The 25,057-nt window shown below is 39.0% G+C and overlaps 1 protein-coding gene across 1 annotated transcript in view; it reads left to right on the forward strand.

The window, feature by feature from the left end:
* LOC115350796 (kinetoplast-associated protein 1-like) overlaps positions 1–24,425 on the forward strand; it is a 66,048-nt gene extending 41,623 nt beyond the window's left edge. The window contains exon 2 of the mRNA XM_030036733.1: positions 24,050–24,425. Within this exon, the coding sequence (XP_029892593.1) occupies positions 24,050–24,425 (376 nt within the window). The remainder of the gene's footprint in view (positions 1–24,049) is intronic.
* The last annotated feature ends 632 nt before the right edge of the window (positions 24,426–25,057 follow it).

Raw genomic sequence — 25,057 nt, forward strand, 5'->3', positions numbered from 1 at the left:
AAACCCAAACAAACAAACAAACAAAAAAGGCAAAACCAGCAAGGAAGAGGACAGTTATTATGTAGTACATAGGTCAGTCATTTGGGTGGTCAAAGAGGTCTAAGTCTCTGTTTCACTCCTGAGAATTTTTTTGCTCTTTATTCAATATTCACCTAATGTAAATTGCACTCAGAGCAGTGCTGTTGGGAGCTCCAGGTCACTATTTTGCTATGTGTCTGCAAACACTCTCAAACTTAGGGGGAAAACTCAGGTTTTCGCACATTGTGGAACAACATTTTTACCACGAGACTATTTTTCCGAAACACAGTCCGCAAAAGAGATGTCTGCTTTCCTAACCCTGAATTTCAGTGCTCTTCTCTTCAAGAGGAAGGCATCCATCTCCTCAGCACGAGCAGGTCTGATCATGCCCGGGTGACACAATTAACTTTTAGCTAAAAAGGGGGAATTAACAGGATTAGCTAACCTGGAAAAGCAGGCAGACTGAATAGCTGTTTGACACTAAGTGAGCTTTAGGCAGACGTGCCCTTACTGAACTTTCCTTCATCTATACAGAATCACGTATACATCAGGGGACTGGAGAGTTTTTAGAAACAGGAGGATTTGGGGCCTGGGACATATTTTGTGAGATAGGAGAAAAGCTGCTTTACTCTGTCACCTTCCTGCTCCAGAATAATAACTGAATACTACTTATCAGTTCTGCACTAATATTAGTAGTGGAGATACAAAAGCTTCATAAGGCCTCTTCCATTTGCTTTGGAAGTGGAAATAAAACTTAACCAGAATTTCATTCTGTCTTCTAATTCTACCTTCATTATTCATGTGTTGTAATAGTACTTATCAAGACAAACTCGTTTGATTTAATGCAGATATGCATAATAAACTCTTCACTTTAGTTCCTAGTTAAATGAAATTAATTAAATTTTAATTACCATTTCAATATAATATAGCTACTTTCTGAAGACCTGTTTATAAAAAGCAGCAAATAAGACATTTGCAGCACATAGAAGAGGATAGGGGTACTGAAACGATGGCTTTGTTTATAAAAGATTTGCATATGCTGAGCTTTATTCTTTGTGAGCTGCTCCAGTAACTTCCCTCAGTAGTTCATGCTGTGCAGAACCTTGTGAAAATCTTTGCAGGGTTAAGACCTTCCACATTACAGACAGAATAAGGGTTAAGGGAAAATATAAAAAATATTTAGATTTATTACTGGAACAGATTCAAATATGTAAAGTGCAGCTTTGTCTGTATATACCAGAGGGAAGTTGTCCTGTTTGGGGGGGGGAATATTTGTATGACCTAATGATTAAAGAGCTTGGACATTTTATTGCCAGTTCTGCTACTAGTTGGCTGTGAAGCATTAAACAAATTTCTTAACTTCACTCAACATCTTTTCTGGCTTTTGAAAATGGGAATATAATCAAAAGGTTTACTTTATATTTGTCAATCACTTTCAGGTTTTAAAAAGAAAATACAATAGAAATAGAAAGAATTACTGTTATCACCTCCTTCCATTATTACAATAAGTAAACAGAAGATTACATTAATTAACTTTTCATTTTGAATTGTATGTATTACATCATTGACATATAATTTGTCCTCATTTTCAAATCTTGAAATGCAACTCAAACATTCTGAGGGTCTGAAAAAATTAAATACTAAATATTTTATTCTTAAAAGTCAAAAGAATATGCAACATAGTTAGAAACTGCTGATTTACACACTAGAAAGAAGTTTGCATCAGCAAATGTAGTTCAGAAAAGCATGAAGGAACATAGTATTAATTTCATATGATTATAGACTGAAATTCAGGGGGGAAATTAGTGTAGCTTAGTTTACATTTTGAAACAAAAATGAACTTTACAGATTTTTTTTTTTCCTATTAGCTTGGAGAGAAGAAAAGTGCCTACATCTGTACCACATTTGCAAATCTTTAAATCAGCTAACAAGAAACATTGTTTTAACCAGTAAAACAACCTGTTAATTCGTGACATAATTAAATATGCATATTCTGTAAAAGCTTAAAACTGTAAGCATGTTTAATGAAATTTAAATGGCATTTATTTTCCAACTCCAGATATGTTATTAATAAACTAAGTAATTTAGAACTAATTTACATAGTATGTGAATATGATTAAAATCAAACCTTCATTAAAGAGTCACAGGTAATCTTTAATTTCTGAAGTATCTTAAGGAAGCACCCAAGATTGTTTCAAGAATAATCCTAACAATGGGCAGTAATACATACGAAACTTATATGAAACTTTACACTGCACATGTCAAGCTACACTGAATACAAAAAATAACTTTTAAATACTTGGATAACCCATGCCCATAGTTTTTGCTTTCCAGATATATTCCCAAATTTTGATTTTACACTTGAGATGCATTTAACTATATGATTGAAAATATCAAATAGTAAGAATATTAAGAAGTGTCCAGTTTCTGAGATTTCAAATTTTTTTTTTTAATTGCTAATATTTGAGATGCATGAGGGCTCTCCCCTGCCCCAGCATTTCCTTTGCACCTATTCCATTATAAATAAGTAAATAAGTGAATGAATGCAGAGGAGCTTTAATTTCCTCAAAATTCCTGGAGTTTGGACTTTAAAAAGATATTAAATATAGGATGGTTCATGATAAGGCCATGAAGACATGCATGTTCACAAGAAAGGTATAAGCTGTAATACTGCTCCTGCGTGTATAAAATTATTATCTTTTTGTCACCATTATGAAGGAAAAGAAATTAATTTGGTAAATAAATGGTTCTTTCAAATCATTCTTCAGATTAATGAAATGAAGGTCGCTCAGGTCAGTGAAGTTCTGCTGGCTCAGACAAAAAAATCATAATAAACTGTGTTCCAGTAATAGGAATAATGCCTTCAAATCACACGCTAACACAGTTTTCAAGGTTTCCCTTTATACATGCACTAGAATTAATTAAACTTGGTACAAAGTTTGCATACTATTTTAGGTGTTTCTGTTGCTAGTGTTTCATGTTTAAGAGATGAAAACCTGACACTAACTCTTTACATGGCTTCATGAGAGAGAGGAAAAAAAAAAGTTTGTTGTTTGTTTCTTTGTCTTTTGGTCTCCTGGTACTTCTGTACGGGTGCCCAGGAGAATTTTGTGCTTTGTGCACTTCTTAGCATGCACAGACTGGAGGGACTCCAGCTTGAGCTGGATCTGGAAATAATAGTAGGGAATAGGAAAGGGCAAGGAAGACCTGGAGTGATGACAGACTAATGGGGCTGGCATAGCGTAAGTGGAACACAGCACAAAGTGCAGCACATCATTACTTTATGGACAGGAGTTCAAAGTTATACACAAAATCTATCAGTTAGGAAGTGACAGCTGAAGAGACTACAACCAGTAGGAAATAACAAAATTGTTCAGACCTTTCTGACTTCTATTCATTCTGTTCTACTACCAGATCTTTACTGGCTCGGCCTGATTCAAGGAAGGTTTGGATAATGAATTTCTACCTCCAAAGGTCTTTCAGATCTCAAAGTGTGAAATAAAATAACTGGAGACAGTTGAGACGCACTTACTCCAGCGTCTAAACACCTGCAAAGCTCTTAGTTCGTTCCAATTTATAATATTGCTTTGGGCTTATCTGTAACATCAAATAGTATAAAAGTAGAAAGGACAGCAAACCAGTTGCCTTGACGTGATTTTATCTTTTGGTTTAATTTGCTTCCTTTGCAGTCTTGATATCAAATTCTCTTTTGAAATCAAAAGGGACACATTTCAGATCGAATAGATTTATTTTCTATTGTAATACTGTTTGGCACAGGACAAGTTATTACTGAGAAACTCTAAAAGAAAAAGAGAGATGCCCAACAGCATTGCTGTATTTAATGGTTTGTCAGCATTTCTATTATAAGGCCTGTATTTGATGTTTTTCTTGTTCTGTTGGCTTGCTACAAGGAACTGAGGATATTCGCTGAGATGTAGTGTATTAAGACAGAAGAAAAAGCATGACAAATGGTAAATTGATTCCGACATTAAAGAGTCAGAGATAACAAAATTATAAAATGATTATTACTAAATCTTCACTCACCAAAAACACTCTTAAGTTTTCTCACAAAGGACAATGCCAGTGGAGATGAAACATAACACTCATTCTAATCTCACAGTTCCTTGTTATTGTAGCTAGCATAAGTAAAACATTATGGATTCCGAGAAAGTCCAGAAACTTACCACATGTATTCTGTATTTACTTCTACCTACTGTAAGTTAAAATCTGCATGGCAGGCCTGGTCTTGCAGCCACTTTAATGCGCACTTACCTTTATTACCTAACAACATTCTTTTCACTAGTAAAATTAGGTACCTGAATAAAAGTTTGCAAGACTGAGAATTCAGTGATAGATAGCTATATTAAATGCTGTTTCTGTCTAAACAAAGTATATATGTCCCGTAAACCCAGTCATCATTAAGAAAAGCCAACACTGCTGATGTTTATCTGGTAAAAGCAGATTTATCGTGTCTCAGGGTATGAGTTATATAAAGCACTTATGTGTGGAAGTGTATAATGTAAATATATTATTATGGTAAATAATTATTTACACAAAATTTCCGAGATTACTGTTTTTATTCCCATTGTCTGTAGAGACTGCAGGAGCAGGAACTGAAGGTCATCACTTCCTCAGGGTCTTCCCCTCATATCGGTTAACACAGTCATAAAGAGAAGATTTTACATCCGAATGTCAACATTTCTTGCTTTGGGCTTACGTGCATGGGATCTTTATACCCAATAAGTGGACTATAAAAAAAAGACTCAATGGTTGCATATGGGTGTGAAATAAGAATATAAAGAAAGAATACAAATACTATGATCGTATCCATACCCATATGCAAATGTACCACACAAAAAAGGCAGCAACGCATGGTATACTCAGTTCCGTTTGGACACTAGTACTGGGTGAAGGTGCCAAGGGGCTGGTCACAGGGGGCTGCAGGGGTGGCCGCTGTGAGAAGAAGCCAGCAGCTGCCCTGTACCGGGGACAGACAGCTCCAGCCAGCTCCAAAACAGACCCACTGAGGGGCACAGCTGAGCCCATCAGCCAGGACGGTGGCATCTCTGGGAAAATGCACTTAACAAAGGGCAAAATTCTGTGCAGGCTGTGAGGGTTGAGGAAAAAAATGTGAAACAGCCCCGCGAACACCCAGGTCGGAGAAGAAGGAGGGAGAGGAGGTGCTGCAGGTGCCCGAGCAGAGATTCCCCTGCAGCCGGTGGAGAAGACCATGGAGAAGCAGCTATTTCGCTGTCGCCTGTGGCGAGAGTCCCGTGGAGGAGGTATGCCTCTGCAGGAACACAGCGGAGCAGATGTTCACACCGCAGCCTGTGAAGGACCCCGGGCTGGAGCAGGCGGACATACCCTGAAGGAACTGTGGCCTGTGGAGAGCCCAAGCTGGAGCAGGGGAAAAGCATGAGGGGGAAGGAAGGGTAGAGAAAAACTGTTATGAACTGACCATAACTCCCTCGTTCCCCAACCCCCTGCGCCGTTTGTGGGGAGGAGGTAGAGCAGTCAGGAATGAAAGAGTGAAGTTGAGCCTGGGAAGAAGGGGGTGGATGGGGGGAAGGTGATGTTTTAATTTGTCTTTGTTTCTCATGATCCAAATCTATTTTAATTAGCAATAAATTAAACTATTTTTGCCCTGTTTTGCCCATGACAGTAATAGGTAAGTGATCCCCCTGTCTTAATCTCGATGCTCAAGATTTCCATCTTATTTTCTCCCTGTCATGTTGAGGAGGGAGAGTGAGAGAGCAGCTGGGTGGGGATCTGGCAGCCAGACAAGGTCAACCCACAATACGCTATATTTAATATTCTTTTCAGATTACTGTTTATGAATGCTTAAAATACTAACTTTTGCTCTGCTAGTATTGATTGTCTCATATAACATTTTCTAACTTTTCTAGAGTTTTGACTATGATTTGGTCACTATGACACTGATATTAAAGAATTCTTTCTAGGAACTGTAATTAGCTTTGTTTCAGGAAAAAAACCCAATCAAACCCCATATTTTCTTCAAAACACTAGGTGAAAATATGTAACTAAGAAAAGACTGAGGTTTTCAGACTTATGTGTGTAGATAAAGTTCTGGATGACTTTTCTTCTAGACATTTATGTTCAGTTGTTTTCCAAATAAGCATAAGAAGTAAGATTTTCAAAATCACTAGTGAGTTTTAGTTTCTGAATCAATTAACGCTGGGAGAACTGATTTCTGATAGCCAGATATCAACCTTTCATTAAAGTTTTTTTAAAAATTCAGATACAGTACCTGGTTGGAAGGGACCTCAAAAGATTAGCTGGTCCAACCTTTTGTGGGAAAGAGAGCCTAGATGAGATTATCTAGCACCCTCTCCAAATGTATCTTGAAAACGTCCAGTGATGGGGACTCTACCATGTCCCTGGTGAGGTTGTTCCAGTAAATGATTGTTCTCACTGTAAAAAATAATGTTTTCAGATTGTAATGCTGTCCTGAAGAGTTGAGATAAGGCTCATGACACCAGATGCTAGCACCTGACTTAAGTGCCTAGATTGTGTACAAGTACCGTGTTCCCTGTGTAGTCCGCTCAAGTGGCTTAAATTGTGATAAAATCCCTGGTTCCTCATCTTTCCACTGGGAGGGCTCTAAGCCAATGGAAGCTCCTAATTGTAAACACTCACAGAGACAACACAGGTAGAATTTAACCCGTTTGAATCAAGATATGTCTCAGATTATGTCCTTAGCATGGAGCTACTTGATCTTCTTTTAAAGTACTGTGCAAGAATATTGGTAGTTATTGTGGCTTTTGTGGAAACATCATTCATGTTGCTGTGACAACTAAAACGTACACACCAGATTTTATGTTTTCAATCACTGTTAGGAAATAGATTGTATCCCATATAAATTTTTTATCATCCACAAAAAGCTGTTAGCAATGCTAAAACATTCATTTACTATGACATTTTTTTACATTTCTAATGTAAATCTATTTTTTTTTCCCTTGCAACAGCACTCTATAATATTTATTTCAAGCCATTTTATGGATGGATAAAATTTGTCCTGTATTTCTACTATGTGATGTTATCATTTGCTCTCTATTATGTCTTATCTTTACTTTGCAATGTGTTAATTTTTGTTTTCCTGTTAGTGGGGGTAATAGCTTGTAGATTTATAGTTACAGTTACATTAACCTTTGAAACATGTTATAATCTATTTAATATTTTCAAGACTTATCACTAAGCAGAACTGATTAATTTTCCTACAGAGGTGCTGAAAAAAAGTTTTTACAACACAGTTAGGGATTCACTTCCATACCTACTATCTCCTGATAATAGCACTAATTTAAAATGGGAGTGCTCTGCCAACATTGCCCTTGAAAACATTTGCAACGTTCTTCATCTTCAGGCTGTTAACAATGTCCTTTCATGGCTCATTTTACTCAATTTAACATCTTCTCCAGATACCATTGACCCTGGCATCATTTTACATCATCTTAAGCACCTTGTAAGTCTCACTGGCAGTGTTTTAGCCTGGCTGATATCTTTATCTAACTTGACCATAACAGTGTAAATTAATTACTATAGGTATCTTTTTTTTTTCTTTCCCTGAGCTTGTTTTTGATTGCTTCAGTGATCTAGACTGTGTACTATAATTTTTGTTACCTATATAGTCCTACTTCCTCATATTTTTGTTATGGTTAATACTATGCTAAATGAGAAATACTTGTTTTCTGAACTTTATGTCGATTCTTCTTAAACTTAAATGTTTTACTGTACTGTCTTTGAAAATGGAAAATTATATAACAAACTCAGCATAATCAGGTGTTTATAAATAGCATACAATTTTCTATTTAGCAATTTTCAGTTAGGCTTGCTTCTTTGTTTGATATCTGTAATGAGAAGTATACAATAACCTAAAGGGATACAGTATATCCTACTGGGAACACTGTAGGGAATTATTTGATGTTATCTATGAGTTATTTCCAAAAGAAAAGCATCTTCCTGGCATTTAGTGGTTCTCCAGGGATCCGTTGAGTTCTGGACCCGGGTGTGTTCCCATTCAGTGATATTTTCTGCCACCCCAGAAGTCAGAGCTCACATAGTGTAATCTAGTGCATGGTCACGTACTTAGTCTTCCTGTTACATTAAGTCTTCATGTCCTTTCTCAGTAAGTGGTTCTGTGAGCACATCCCCCGCCAACAACTTCCACCCTGCTGCTGGAACCAACTCCAAAGTTTGATTAAGATGGAAATTACTCATGCCAAGGACAAACGAGTTCAGTAGTGACAGCTGGCCAGAGGATTTGGCTCTGCTTTTGTCTTCTAGATCAAAGAACTCTCAAATACCAGATTTCTTTTTCCTACACCTGCGTTTATAGAGAATAAACATTTTCCTTCCAGCCTTTTTCTGTACATTTGGTAGACTGACTCTTATAAGGCCTGACTTAAAACCCATAGAAAGCAGTGGGAAGGTTTTTGACAGGGCAGCTAGGTCCCAAACAATGCCACTGACATGTTTGAATGTAAAGTTCACTCCCATCGACCTTAGTTCTTATGCACAGACTTTCCAGCTAATTTAGAGTATGTATGTTTACATTAAGTCACAGCTTTCTGAATTTCACCCTTGAAACTTACTTGACCGGTTAGTTACACTGGCTACATGCTAAGTGCATGTCAGCCGGCTTCTGTGGTGACAAACCATGAGTGCAGAAGAGAAGATACGTCCTCAGAATATTTACATACTATAAGGAGTCTGGATCTTCCTCTGGCTCAGGAGTGGCAGCAAAGACAACAGTGATACAGCCATTTTCACAGAACTTCTTTCCATTTATACTCCCCTACTGGCTAATTCAGGGAGGTTGCTGCTCTCAGTTCCTAAGGATCCACATGTGGGATTTTTCACATAGCATACTGAATGCTGAGATATCATACTTTTGGCTCCTGGTTTTAGAATCATAGAATCATAGAATCCTTTACGTTGGGAAAGACCTTTAAGATCATTGAGTCCAACTGTCAACCATGCCCACTAAACCATGTCCTGAAGTGATAGAATCATAGAATTGTTTAGGTTGGAAATTTAGGGCAAATTGCCTGTAACTTTAGATATCTGTATCAGTTTCAACACCTTGTTCTTTAACCTGTAATGCTAAGCCCTTGTCTCCAGGCATTCTAGTTAATTCCTAAACCTTTTTCAGTACAAAAAGGAGTAGGGGAAAAGAAGTTCTAAGCAACAGATTGAAGGAAGACTAGGACAAGGGATGTGACAGATGAACTGAAGACGTGACTGGAGAGAAAGAAGGGAAGAAAGAAATTGGTATAGGAAAACATGGAATAAAAAATAAAAAAGGCAAAGTTAAAAAGGCCATAGCCGAGCATTTCTAAAATAAAAACAAGGATGGTTAAAAAGGAATAAGAAAGATTAGGGAAAATCAAAGTTAAAAAAAAATCTCTGAGAACCAAGAAAAGAGGATTATGTCCAACAAGTAAGTGCAGCTTCTAAAAAACTTCTATTCAGACAAAAATAAAAAAAAGCCATGCAATTAATAATAGCTGTTAATTGCATTATCACCTTAATCAGGACTTTTTGCGTTAGTTGAAATTTAGGTATTATATGGGATTAACTTCCCTGTTACTTTCATCCAATACTGTCTTTTTAGCATATTCATGCTTGTGTCAGATACCAATTTCAGAGTTTATCACTCTGCATACAATTATCTGGCAGCTCAGCTTCCTCTTTTGTTACATTTTTTCCCCCTTTTCATTTCTTGAAACTTATGTTTCTTCCTTTGACAGTTAATCCATCTGCCTCTCTGTCCTCCTCTGTGGGAGACCTAATGGTAATGTGGGAGGAAACATGGAAAGAAACACTCTCTTGTAGGTAAGGAAAAGGGAAAGGAAGACAGTAGAAATGGTAATTACTGGAAATTGTATATACCATGACACTGAGCCTGTAATTCCTCCCTTACCTAAACTTTACAATGAAGAATCGTCTCCAGTATCCTTGCACTGTGCTATTGCAGCTGTAAGCACTGCTGAGTACGATGGAGGGGCACAGCAGCAGTTAAGAGTACAAACCAAACAAGGTCGTAGCATTTTGGACTGTATGTGTATGCATTTGGGAATGGCAGGAATGAGTGCTTACCCTGTTTAATAAAGGAGCTGCAACACATTACGTATTTATTATGCCTTATTAGTTTATTAGTTCCAGAGATAGCTCAGGTCTAAAAGCCACTGATATGACTCCACTGTGTTCCTAGAATGAATACCATGAAGGAGAATGGCAGAAACGGGTCCAAACACAGCATCAGTTTCAAAGTTGCACAGCTTATTAGCTCTGATTCAATGTTAGCTGTGCTTGTCCACGGTCTCCAGAGCACCAAGTTCTGAGCAAGCTTATTAGGTCAGTCACAGTCCTAGGCAAGAGCTGGCTCTGTGTATTTTTCCAGTGTCCCATGTAATGAGCACTTCCGACTCTGTGGAGCTTAGGAGAAACAGCTGAGTTGCTCTGCAAGAAGCTGTCTGAGCCCTGCAAATCTGGGCCTGAGGCAGAACTAATAAACCTTGCTAAAATGAAGCTGACTGTATGTATTGGGATGTCTCTACACCTAACTCTACAGTTCTTTTGAGTCTGGGAATGTAATAAAATTGTCTTTCGTATGGTGATGGATGGGTTTATTCTCTGCTCGTGGCTTATTACATGCTCATTGTAGAGCACATTTTCTTACAACAGGACTAACTGGGTGGTAGAGAATAGGGCTGCCTGTTTTGCCCCACTGTGGCTACAATAACACTAGCTGTGTTGTTTCATGGCTGGTTAGCACCCATGTTGCTAAGAAGTGGTTCTTTCCTCTTCTCCTTCTTTAGCTCCTGATCTCTTTCTTTGGGCACTACTGTTTCTGTGCCTGCAAACCTAAATCAGATATGGCTGAAAAGAAATCTTTTTAATTTTTTTTTCCTTTTTGGAGGGCTCTGTTTCAGCTGGGTCAGTTCCTGGATTTCATGACTGTGTAAGTGCTGGTGACAGTGTAAGGGAGGTAGATAGCAAAGTACAGAAGAGCAGACTTCGCTTGGCTTGATTATGAAACTCCATTTTTGGCTAACTGACCCCCCTTCTGGTTCAGCTGAAAGCAATTGTGTATGTTAGGCTTGGGGAACCTCCAGGGATTCAGGACAGGCTGAAAGGTAATGAATAAGAGAGCAGGGAAGAAGACTGCAACAGAAGCAGCAATCAGCCATCTCTTGAAAATGCCCACTTGCCTGCTTGCATTAGGAAGTAAACCCAGAGCTAAGAAATGTGTCTTGAACATAACAATGAAAAAAAGATCCAGTGACCTGGAAAAGAGTATGTGGAGTTTAGGCAGCCTTAAAGAAACCATGAAAAACTGCTGGACTGAGGAGAGTATTGATGAGAAGAACCCACCCTGAGAAGACATAGTGGGCAGGAGGAATTGCTTTGCTGTCCAACCTAATGTTTTGTCTCATCTAGAAGATAAGTTGTCTCAATTTTAATGAGTTCCTTTGTAGCCAAAACAGATACATCTGACAACTATAAATCACAAATCCATTAATCAGTATATAAGTTAGCTCGTGTTGAATACAAATACATGCAAACTAAAATAGTGCAGCCACCAATGCTACGTATTTCGTAACACTATATTGCCATACCCAAACAAATTCCATAGGTGTTTGACGTAAGTATGTGAGCAATGTGACCACAAAAGAGGCAAACAATGAAGTGTGTAGTTGTAAGTGGGAGATATCCAAGTTACAAAAGTTGCAATACAGAAGATGGCATAAACACAGGTGACTGTAAATACTCAGGACATTGTGCTGAAAACACAAGAAGGATGAGCAGCAAAACTGAAAGCAAGACAAGCAGTACAACAAGCAGTTGAGATGCTCCTTTTAGGGAGCGAGGGTGAGAAGTGTAAAACACTAACCATGACTCAAGGAAGATGGAAATTAAAAAAGACAAGCCTGTTTCAGTTTGAAATTATCTCACTAAAGAGTTCTCGGGTCTGATTACCTTGACTCCTGCTACTAAGACCAACCACGGACCACAGCCATCAATACTAACTATATGACATCAGCTCCATGGTATTGCATACTCACAGGTAATTTGGGATAGGATTGTTAAAGACTAACAGTTTTGCATATGTAGAGATGATGATTAATAATGCGTAAGAACAAACCAATAGCATGAAGTGTGTTGTTAATCAGTGAATTTAGTAAAGTTTTGTTTTAAAGTTTAAAACTTGCCTGATTCATTGTCTTCTAAACACTCTCATGAGAATGATCTCCAATTCCTTAACTGGTGTATGTATATACACACATATATTCAGCTGCAGCACCTTGTTCCAACTTCTGTTCAATAACAGAATTAATTTATAAGTATATCATAAACACATAATTTTATATAAATTTATTGTAAATGAAAATATATATTATTTTATATATCTGCTAGCTTTGGAGATTTTAAGTTCTTTGGCATCTCTTGGCGTAATCATTTGAAATAAAAGGTATAGCTAATAATACACTGAAATTCTATATTCCCATTTTTGGGAGCTATAATTGTGTGCAGTACATTTACTAACTGAGAAGCACATATTCCTTGAGGCCAGATAAATTTTCTTCCACAGCTGTATCTAACCTCTGAACTACTACAGTTGGTCAGCTCTGGTTTAAAGAGCCTTTCAGCTCAGTCCATATGTCTGAACTGCTGGAAAGGTAAAATAAATGCTAAAAATGTAGCAAAAATCAAAGGTAAACAGAATCACAGAATCATAGAATGGTTGAGGTTGGAAGGGACCCCTGGAGGTCATCTGGTCCAATCCCTCTGCTCAAGCAGGGCCACCTAGGGCCAGTTGCCCAGGACCATGTCTAGACAGCTTTTGAGTATCTCCAAGGACGGAGGCTCCACAACCTCTCTGGGCAACTTATTCCGGTGCTCAATCACCCTCACAGTAAAAGAGTGTTTCCCGATGTTCAAAGGGAACCTCCTGTGTTTCAGTTTGTGCTCGTCACCTCTTGTCCTGACACTTGGCTCCCTCCTCTTTGCACTCTCCCTTCAGGTGTTTACATACACTGACAAGATCCTCTCTGAGCCTTCTCTTCTCCAGGCTGAACAGTCCCAGCTCTCTCAGCCTTTCCTCATAGAAGAGATGCTCCAATCCCTTCATCATCTTTGTGGCCCTTCACTGGACTGTGCCCAGGAGCTCCATGCTTCTCTTGTACTGGGGAGCCCAGAACAGAACACAGTACTTCAGGTGTAGCCTCACCACTGCTGAGTCAAAACAGTGCTGTAGTCTGTTTTACCTCCATCACATCATATAATATCTGCCCAACAAGAATTTTCTATTTGTTCTGTATCAGCTGGTATTAGTATTACCCCTCCCCATGAACTTCCTTTCTATATAATCTTACCATAAGAGCAAAATATCCAGGTTACAAACTTCCATTTTTCTCTTAGTCATTTCTTCAATAGTAGAAGTGTTAACTGGGTTAGGTTACAGCAAACTGTTCCTAGCCTACTCAAAAAGGAATGTTTTCCTTTTTTTACAAATCAGTTTCCAAAGTCAGCTATGATCAGAGAACACATATTAACAAGAAAGGCCAGAGGAAAACTTTTTAAAAAGAAAGAGAAAAAAGGTTTCTCCCTCAAGGACTGATTGTAAATGTGAAGATTTTTGACAGTTCCAGGACAAATTTTTGTGTCTTGTCTTTGATAGGCAGTGTCCCTGGTCAATCTGAGATCCAGCTGGATAGAAACCTATCTCAGTTGGTGATTAAAGTTTCCTCTCTTTTCCTAGTAGCATTAAGCAGTGCAGAAAACAACTGACAAAGAATCAAAGAATCAAAGCCTTATTCCAAGACCATCTAAGTTACTGTTAAACTTGAAAAAAACTTTGGCTATTCACTCAACAGAGTGAATTCACTCAACTAAGAAGATGGGGAAGAAAATATTTTCTTTTTGAAAAGGAGAGATGCAGAACCAACTAAAAAAAAAGGTAAATCCCTTTGAATTACTCCATGGAAATAACTCAGCAGAAAGGTTTTGTTTGTTTGTTTTAATTTGTTTTGGTTTTTCTTTCTCTCACCTTGTTCCCCTCAAGAACTAGGTCAATTTGAAATGAAGATGTGTATTTTTTTATTTATTTTAGAAATACAAATATATAATTTGAATTGTGCAACTACTCTAACAGTATGCTGGAAAACTGATGGAGCTCTTGTACATATGAGTACTTTTCAGGAATCATAATAAAGTTATCTAGACAGTTACAGTGGGAAAAAAAGCAATAAAAATCTCTGGGCCCTGGTGAGAGTGCCTTGGCTAGTGGCTGCCATAAGTTGTCAAAGAGGGAAAAGGAAAACACAAGAACAAATCAATCAGACACAGTTGGTTAGAACTGGGAAACTTCCAGAAGTAGAATAGGACATCTTAAAAATCTGTTTGAAACTGCCTACATAACTTGTAAGATTTAGGCTTCAGCTTTCATACTGAATTTCACTGGATCATGTTGGTTTCATTTGAACTGAAAATGTTACTGATTCCCAAGTGGCTAATGCCAAATTCAGAAGAAGATTTGAAGCTCTACTTGCTGTTGGTCCTGAGCTATTGGATGTTCTGTTCCTTCTGTGCGTGTGTAACCATCAATTCCATCAAGCATTCTTCTATGCTACTGTGTTTGATTATGATGAGCAGGTAAACCAAATAATTACTCAACAGAATTGTAAGGAAGATGTTTTTTTCAAGTTTGCTCCCAAGCACAAAAAACAGCTTGGTATTCAGCTTGAAAACTTTGTTCTAACCTCAATGTACCATATTACACAGAAGGCTACATCTACACTGGTAAATAAAAGAGGGATCAATTACTGACCTCAAAGTCAAAAAGGTCCAGACTGAATTCTAGGTCCCTATGCAGCAGATGAGTTTCATTCACACTTCATAGCGCTTAGCCCTAGGTCTTTTCTAGGTGCCAAATGCCCCAATGGCCTAATTATTATTTATCAGTATTTTTTCAGTTACAAGTACTGAAAAAAATATGAGGACTTTACTGTAACTCACTGCAGCGTGAAACAAAGAATATGTGCTATGTATCCTGCGGGTAGGGTGGCACATAAAAGCATGTAAGAGTGTTTGAGGGCAGAAAGCCTGCTGAGTCAGTGTGAGAGGACAGTTTAGGAGCAGCCCTGGTGAAGTCTTACCCCTCTTGCTTGTCTGGAGCAGCTCCTTTGGTGAACAGTTCCACAAGGCATGTTCAGTTATTGCGTGGGGGGCAAAAGAGCTGACCTAAATCAGCCAAGGACTAACAGCTATGTGCATGACAAGGGCTCTAGTGATCAAACTTGCTCCCTGACCCATGCTATTAACAGTGCAGACATTTCTGTATTTGTAAAACAGTTTACTAAGTATTATAGAATAACTGCATGAGACTCACAAACATAAATAATTATGGCTTTGCTTAATTAACTGCAAGGAACTAGAAATGCTCAAAAGCAAAATAAAAAATGGTGAGATGGAGGCCACTGTAATTTTTTAGCTAACATGACTTAACCCAAATAAATAAGAAAAAAGTAAAAGCAGGATTTGGAATAATCTAATCCTGATTTGCTCTATGTCATATAAATTGAAAACCAGCATTTCAGTTTCAGAGGAAATTATTTACATAATGCACTGTCGCTAAATGGTTATATAGCTGGAAGTGAAAAATCATGAAAATTAACTTAAAATGTCATTTTGTTTATTTCTTTCCAATCTCATTCAATGATTTGATCAAAATGCAAACTGCTATTGTAGTTTTTCTTTTCTTTAACTTATTCAAATAAATTTGGCTAAAAAGTTATAACAGACCATGGGTTCCATTCAAAACAGAAAGTTGATGCCACCAAGTCAATGAATCAGTGCTTCACTTTCTACACCTCAAAAATACAATCCAGGATCTAAATGCTGCTGCCTATGTGCCTTATTCAGCGCATGAGGAGGATTTTCTGTCTCAGACTTGTCCAAATTACATACTAGACATTAGATGGATTAGAGGTAGCCAAGAAGAAATGCTAAGCATGCAGGTTGGTTTGAAATCCTACCTCTCCTGAGCGGTATAGGCATTTAAGTTATTTGGGACAATCTACCTGGAATCATTTTATGATGATGAACACTTAACAACTGTTCTTGCAGAGAAAGGAACAGTTTTCTCTCCATTTTCAGAAAAGGCAGTGCATGCCTCCGTTCTTTTCATTCTGTAGTATCAATATGAGCATGAAGTGCAAGGTCTGGTTAAAATGCTCCTTTCTCCTGTGTATTGGAAAAAGGAGAATTCAAGGTTATGCCTGTAGCCTCCTTGTTTAGGCTGAGAAGATCATCAAGAATAGACTGAGGACTGTTTATACTTCTTCTTTTGTAGATGAGCATACAAAATTGATGGGACCATGAAGAGAGAACACAAGAAAAATCCTGTGCATAACCTAGTAGGTAAGGAATTCACCCGAGAAACAGGTGTTCTTATATTTGCTCCAATGAGTTTTCTTTTTTATTTTTAATTCAGTATCTATATAATAAGAAATGCAGTTTGTGTCTCTCATTGAGATCAAACCAAAAATACTTAAAATGAAAATCTCATGTAACACTCCATTTCATAATGCCTTTGAAATTTTTTTCTCATGTTTTGACTCTTCTGGAAAAACAAAGGGGACCTACTAGGTCAAGGAAAACCATAAAAGTTACAATTGTATGACAGTAAACAACATTCTAGCATATAATTATTGGCTAGAGAAGTAACTTAAAAGTTCTGGCAGGCTTTGTTTTGGGATTTTTTCTTTTTTTTTTTTTTTTGAGGTGATACAATAAAAAATAAATCTAGGAGAGAGGAGCCCAAATACATTCCCTTTCAAGCAAAAACTTAATTTAGACCTGGAGAGGCTAGAGAGAGGAAGAATTGTAAACAGTGTAGGACTGTGTACCAGCTGTGCCTATCATGAAGAATGCAAAGTAGCAATGTGATTTTCTGTTAATAATTAATCCTGTTCAAAAACAATAGGCAAATATTTACAGCTATGTGTTAGAGGCACAAGCAGGTATGCAGAAGGCAATTAAGGTGCAAAGCCATTTAAAGATGTAAATAAACACTTGCATATTTCTTGCATATCTCTAACAGAATTTTGTTTTTGAGGTTGTACTGAGAAACAACACTCAGTCCTGCACAGGCTAATAAGCTGTATGCCAAATCTTACAGAAGGTTCCTGTAATTCAGAACTGCTTAGAAGATATTAGCATAATTTTGAAAACCAATACAGCTGGAATACATCTGAGCATTGCAGATAGAAAAAAATAAGAACAAACCTGTTTGTAAGAGTTAATAAAGAAATATACATATGCAATACCTGTGAAGGGTAGGTTTTCTCATCTATAATTTGATTTTTCCCCATATTAGGACAAAAAGTAACTAGGGTGAGGAATGTTCCTTACTCTGTAAACAGTTGCAAAACAACATATTTTTTTAGGATTTATGTACTATTTTATTTCTGCCAAATCTTAAACCATTCTTTAGGTACCATTCCAGCTATTCTGGAACTGTAGAAAATGACAGATTAGAGCCTGTTCAGATGTATCACAAAAAAAAATCCAAACTGCACCTGAATTCAGGAAGAAAATGGCTTAGTATGGCCCAGACACTAGCTCAGACCAGTCATGTTTCATACGCAAGATAAGTCTAATTTATGTCCTGTTCATTAATATGCAAGTTTAGATAAGGAGTTCCTCATATTGGATTAGAAAGCTTAAGAATTTCTGGAGTATGTGTAAGAATTACTTTTTTCTTTTCCTTAGTAATGAACAATTATAATGAAATTATAGTATTTTTTTCCTTATGTTTTCACACTAAAGTTTTATTTTTCATTGATTTCTCAATCTGATTATAAGCAATCTTGCATTGCTTGCAACTTAATGATTTCACTTCTTTTATCAATCCATATAGCTCTATGGTGATTTCAGGTATCTATTAATGGCTAATAGAACAGAAGACATTGACTGTTCTTAATTTGCTCTTTAAACAACAGAATATTTGACCTTAACTAGCATATAATCTTGTACATTACAGTAATAAAATGGAGACTTGTTTTCAGAACAGACTCTTCAACTGGAATATTATGTGGAGATGAATTGGTAAATGAAACCAAATCACCTCCTGAGAACTGAAATCTTTACCTTCAAGGCAGCCTAAAATGTTGTCACAGAATGTTAACAGGAAGTAATGACTGTTTCCAAAATTCCTACAACACAGCAGCACAAACCACTCAGAGTTCAGCCATCTGTGGTACCAGTCCTTGAAAAACTCTTTTACTGTCAAGAGACGCGATATAGTCAATTTGTGATTTGAGCTGCAGTTACAACCATATTCATTTAAAGTAAAATGAAGTACTTCCCTGGGAAAAAAGTAAGAGGAAGCACTGTCTTTCTATGATACAGAGTTTTGATGTTACAAAAATTTTGCCTTATACTAGCTTTTGAACAAATAAATACTTGTACTTCAAACACAAGAAAAAGCTCATACCCAATACAATATTTACGCACATTCTTAACTTGTAATATTTGAGTAGTCCTACTGAATTCAGCAGGACTATTAATTTTCCTATCATTCAAAGCTTTTTTTTTCTTCTATTAAGCATAAGAACATAAAATCAGAATGCTAGTGAGATTAAAATTCAACCTATTAGTGGCGTTACTGGAGATGGTAGCAGATGATTAAAAAAATATTGTAACCAACAGAAGATGTACAGACTGACCCTGCACATCATATATCTTTCCAGCTTGTGGAAGTCAGAGGTTTCTTGTTTTCCTGAGCAAGATTTTGCATTTTGCCCACTGTTTCTAATAGCCACTTGCATTTTTCTTTCATGAATTTTTCTACTTATTCCTTACTTGAATTCATATATGCTTTTAGAGTTCACAACCTCCTGCAACTGTGAATTTTATATGAATTACACACTGTTTGCAGCTTCAGTGGGAATCAGTGTTTAGCTGCTTCTGTCTGCACAGAAATCTCATCCCATGTATGTTACTGAATTGGGGACAGACTTTGGTGGTCTTTGCTGAAATTTAGTGAGCTGGACCTTTGACAAGTTACCTACACCTGGACAAACAATGTACAAGAAGAGAAAGAAATATACTTGTTCTGTTTCTGAATATAGGTGGCATTGTAAACACCCTGAATTGATGATAAATTCACATATATACAGCAATGGTCTATTTTTTTTCTCTTAAAATGTGCTGCTTATACTTTTCTGTTATTATAATATTAAGATTCAAATTGTGATAGACTTTTACTGATGAAAGAATGCTTTGTTCAAAGGTTTCTCAAATGCCTCTTGAATATGGATCAAATTCAGCAGCGGATGATGTTTACCTCGACTTTGGTAAAGCACGTGGCACTGTCTGCCACAACATCCTCAAATACAAGCTGAAAAACTGTGTTACATAAGTACACAGTGAGGTGGATTGAAAACTGGCTGAATGACCAGAGCGACTTGATTTTGATCGGCAGTGTACAGTCCAGCTGGAGGCAAGTCACTAGTGGTGTATAACCCAGGGGCTGATACTGGGGCCAATACTGTTTAACAGCTTCATTACCAACCAGGATGCTGGGACAGAGTGCACCCTCAGCAAGTTCTCACAGATGATACAAAACTGGGAGGAGTCGCTGATAGATGGTTGTGCTGCCATTCAGAGGGACTTAGACAGCCTGGAGAAATGGGATGGGAGGAATCTCAAGAAGTTCAACAAAGGGAAGTGCAAAGTTCTGTACCTGGTGTGAATAACCCCAGGCACCAGGACCCACTGAGTGCCAAGTGTCTGGAAAGCAGCTCTGCAGAGAACTTTGGGGTTCTGGTGGACAGCAGCTGAACACGAGCCAGCAATCCTTTCTCACAGCAAAGAAGGCCAGAAGTGTCCTGGACTGCATTAAGAGTGTTACCACCAGTTCAGGGGAGGCAATCCTTCTTTTCTACTCAGCACTGGTGAGACTGCATCTGGAGTACTGTGTCCAGTTCTGGACTCCTTAGTAGGAGAAAGATACAGACTTACTGAAGCAAGTCCAGCACAAAGTCACAAAGATGGGTAAGGGACTAGAACATCTTTCATATGAGGAGAGCCTGAAAGCTGGGACTGTTCAGCCTGGAGAAGGGAAGGCTCAGGGGGAGATCTTATAAATGAGTATAAATACCTGACAGAAGGGAATGAAGATGAGGGAGCCAGACTCTTCTCAGCAGAGGATGTACTCTAGCTGACTCTGCCCGAATGGGGGAGTTGGACTAGATAATTTCAGGAGGTCCCTTCCAACTTAAATGATTCTGTGATTCTTGAACCTCATGAGGTTTCTGTTGGCCCAGTCCTCTACTTTCTGAGGTCCCTCTGAAGTGACACTTTGCCACTTGTTGTGTCAGCCAGACCACCAAGTTTAGTGCCATTAAAAGCTTTCCTGATATTGCACTCCATATCATTGTCCAGTCCACTGATAAAGATGTTGAAAAAACCAGACCCCAGTATTGACCCCTGGATACTCTGCTTGTCACTGGCTGTCATCTGGTCATTACGCTATTCATCACATTCTTTGCACATGGGGGTCCAACAGGTTTTCTGCATAGCTAACCATCCATCAATTCATTCAGCCATTGCAGATTTCCTCAGCTTCTGTTTTATTTTCTGTTGCTTTGTATATATAGGACAGGACATAGTAAATGAAGATCAAATGCCTTGGGCAGTAAACGCTGCTTTCCTTATAAGGATAACAAAAAAGAGGGAAGTGAAACATTATCAATGCTTAATTAGTGACTTCTTTTTTAAAAAAAAGTCTATGTACTTTCTGATAAAAGAAAATATCACTGGAGCTGTTCTATATACTTTGTTATAAACACTCTAAGTGACTCACGTGTTAACAGTTTGTATGTATATTTTTTTCAAACCATAGTGCAATTAAGATTATAAAATGAATTAAGGATAAGAAACAGTGGCATTCTCTACATATTGTTTCCTTGAAAGAGATTTTTAAAAATCGTTTTATCTACATATATCATTCAGAAAATAATGTTTTCTGGATGGGCTACCGTAGTGTGTAATTAGCTAAGTAATGTGGAATTTTGTGGCAATTACTAAAGTCTGTTACTGCAAACGATGTTAGTATATTGGCATGGTATTAAAGGCTTAACAGCAGTGAACAAAAAAAAAAAAAACTTCCTGGGAAAAAAGGTTAATGAGACTTACAGAGGTAATGTGCATGGAGCTTTAAAATGTAGTACCTGGGACTACCTTTTTTCTCTCAAGAAAACAAAGAATGGTCATATGAGATCATTCTTAATTTAGGGCCATAAAAAAGGCCATACGAAGGGCCATACAAGCACAAAAGACAGATTCTAGAGATGTGATGTCCCAGGGAGAGTTACATGCTGGCTACAGAGCCATTAAAACTCTTGAAAAGAAAGGTATATTAAATTCAGTGCCTTGGCTCAGCATTGGCAATGTGTAGATCTAAATATCTGTCCAGACTAAATTAAAAAAAGAAAACAACACTTACTCTCCAAAACAATACTATCAGTTATATTTTACAATGGCAACACAGTCATCAGAATTCCTAGGCAGCTTACAATAACTAGTTTTGTTGGTCTGTAACATTGTTCTCCTACAGAACAATTTTTCAGCTTTCTCAGTATGCTACATTATGAAATAAAATTGTGTCTTGCTCCTTTTGGAATTATGTTTTGTGCACAAACAGAGTTTCCGCCTTGCAATTTCTTAAAATTTCAAGGTGGTACCTCCTTTTCACAGATGATCTGAAAATGCAGAAAGTAAAAAGTTGTTTTTCCATAACATTTGAGTTGATCCCATATTGAAGAAAAGCATAAATAGGATGAAGAAATATTGACTAGAAAATACAGGAACACATATACATTTTTTATTTTGCTTGCAAAACTTTAGATTATACATATACTTGGACATGTCTGTGTCTCAGGAGTGGCTTGCATTAGTTCTGTCCCATATGTTTATTTATGCTCATATCATTAGTGCTTTTTGTCCACTTTATAAAGTCTGAAAGACAACATGGTAAATTGGAAGGGCAGGGGACAATGAGAACCAAGACATGGCAGAACCTAGTGGTCACAATTCTGTTTCATTTTCAAATCAATGTAATTTATAAATGATATATGGAGCCAACACGCTTCCACAGTGAAATGAAGCTTGGAAATAGTATCTATCAGCATTCTCCTGAGAAGAATTCTTTCTGATTCTAGCAACCATTTGGCCACTTTGTAAATTCAGCCAGGCTGATGTAAACCCTTTTTCTATATAATAGCTTAAAGTAATCTGAACTGCTAATAGTACTAAGATACATTTTTGCTTTTCATCATTCTACACCTTTTGAGCAGATTTTTATAAGTGTTTAGACATATCAAGATACAGCAAGTCATCTAGTGGCATGTCTGTGGCATGACTTACATGCACAACAGTTTCTAAATAACCAGAAAGTTTCCATCTACTTAAATATTTTAAAATCTGGCCCAGTTTTGGAAGCATGTGGCAAAGGACTATGAAATGAGTAGCATGAAGAGGGTAGATAAAAGATAATTTGTCTTTTCCAGAACAAGAACTAGAGAAGTATTGAAGGATAGCGCCTGCCCGTAACCTGTGGAATTCTGCCAAGGGGTATTGCAGATTCAAGTTTGCAAGATTCAAGAAGCCTGGACAAGTATTCAAGGACTGATCAAATGTGGGTTACTGTGAAGAAGCTTTAACAGGCCTCAGACAACGCTCAATGTATGGATGGTGTTTGAGAGCTGAAAACAGTCTGAGACTGGCAGAGTACTGGGAACCACATCACATGTTTATCTACTTGTTACTCTTCGTAGGAGTCCATGAGGGGTCACTTCTGGAGGCAGGTTATTGGCCTGATCCAGTACTGACATGCATATATGAATGCAATTACAGTCCTATCCAGGTAAGTTACATGAAAACAAGCAAGACATGACTCTTATGGAGAAAGATATGCATTCTCAGCCATAAAAAAAGTCTGTAGTTTACAGAGGACAGACTAATTATCTCTTGCTAGCAGACAAACAGGGTGGAGCAACAGCCCTTTGTGTCATGGGGCGGAGGGGCACTTGCCGCTCTCCCACAAGCAGCCACCAGAAAGAAATGGCAGAGAGGGAGAATAAACGTAGTCCCAGAGACCCCAGCAGGGCCCTGGTCCAGGGGGCCATACCAGCTGCGGGTGCCCCACTCATCCCAGCAGCGACCACAGGGCACCGGTGACAAGACCAAGTCCCCAGGCCCCGGCCTTCCTGAGGAAGGCTGAAATGGTCAACAGAAAATGCTCCAGAGAATCGCTGGATGGGGCAGTGTAGCTCCAGAGAAAAAATGAGGGTAGAATGTAAGGAGGATTTTCTCTGTAACAGATTTTTGGGGATGATTAATGGGCCTTTCTGTAATAATTAGGTAATGTGGACTGTTAGACTGTTAAAATATTAATTGGGCTAGCGATAAATTCCCAGCTCATACGTGTGTTGCGTTCCCGGCTGCCTGTAACGAGGCTCTGAGCGTTGGGAGAGCTGCAGACCTGCCGCGGGCCGGGTGCCACGGGGCCTAGGGCTGGGCTTAGCCAGGCTGCTCACGGGGGCTGGGGCACGGCAGCAGAGCAGCTCCCCGGCATCCATGATGAGGGAAGAAAAGTCTCACGCAGACAGCCTTGAACAAAAGACCCGGTTCTTGCAGCGTAGTAATTTATGTATTAATCCAGCAGGCAATCTTTCCATTTCCATCTAGCCTTACGCTTCCAAGCCAGTCTAGTCCCCTTGCGACTGAGTCGTAGCACGATTATGGGCACAACGAGTACTTTGGTGATGACAGTGCAGCAGACCATCTGCCTGTTTAAGATATACGCGTTTCTTCTGCAGGCCTATGTGGCAACAACAGCCAAGTTTCTCATCACAATACTTATATAAAGCAAAGAAAGAGTCCATGAGTTAGCACAATTGCCTTAGAAACCAAGTCATGGGGTGCGTGCTTGTTTTACTAGTGCCCCATGTAGGAGACCGGAAGAGTTAAATGCCTCACACATCGTGGTGGGGCAAGTTCTGCCTAAGGACAAACGAACTCTGCATAACAACGAACCCGGCCTGGCAAGGAACCGCAGGCGAGAAGCGGCCGACCAGCCCGGTCAGCCCGGCTCAGCCCCCTCAGCAGCCCGCGGCGGGAGGCCGGGCCGTGCCGCGCGGTGCCCGAGGGTGCGCAGCTCCCGCTCCGCACCCGCTGTCCGGACGTGCCGAGCGGGGCAGCTCACCGGCCGCGGCCGGAGACCGAACCGCCCTCGGCTCTGCGCGGGAGGGGACGCCACCCCCAAACGGCCCGCCGACCCCTTTCCCGAAGGTTCTGGAAGCACGAACCGCCCGTGACTCCTAATGAGCCTAATGAGCTCGAGTGCCCGCCCGAAGGAGGGGCCGGGAGAGGATAAAAGGGCGCGAACTGGAGCCCCGCGTGCGCGCGCCCTGCGGGACGGGACCCCTGGGCTGAGGGGAGCGGCGCTGGAGCCAGGGCCGGTGAGAGCTTTCTCCTTTCTCTTTTTTTTCCCCCCATAATCCCTGGACTTCATCCCTTTAGAGACAGAACCGCTGGCCAGGTCTGGGACTCGGAGCGGATCCCGCCGCCGCCGGGCTCCTCTCCGAGAGGGAGCCTGGAAAGCCAGGGGGTCGCCGGGAGGGCTCGCCTCATTCCCCTCCCGGAGCTGATCCCCAGAGGAGCAAGGCCTGTAGTATATGTTTGGTGATGTATGGTTAGTACATGTTACACAGTTTACTGACATAGTTCCATGCTAATTTTTGTTGTGAGTGAATAAAAGTTGAGTTTTGTGAGTTAAAGGACCACTTGCGTGGTTTCACCCTAATCCTGACCTGGGAATCAGCAAACCTGAGTTGTCGTCGTCCTGAGAAATTGGGACGTGACACCCCATGAATTATTAAAGTGTTTTACTTCTGAAAATACCCCAAATTCTTCAAGTTGTGTTGAGGGGAATGTTAATGCAGTGAGT

Source organism: Aquila chrysaetos, chromosome 14 (genome assembly GCF_900496995.4).
Source record: "Aquila chrysaetos chrysaetos chromosome 14, bAquChr1.4, whole genome shotgun sequence".
NCBI lineage: Eukaryota > Metazoa > Chordata > Aves > Accipitriformes > Accipitridae > Aquila > Aquila chrysaetos.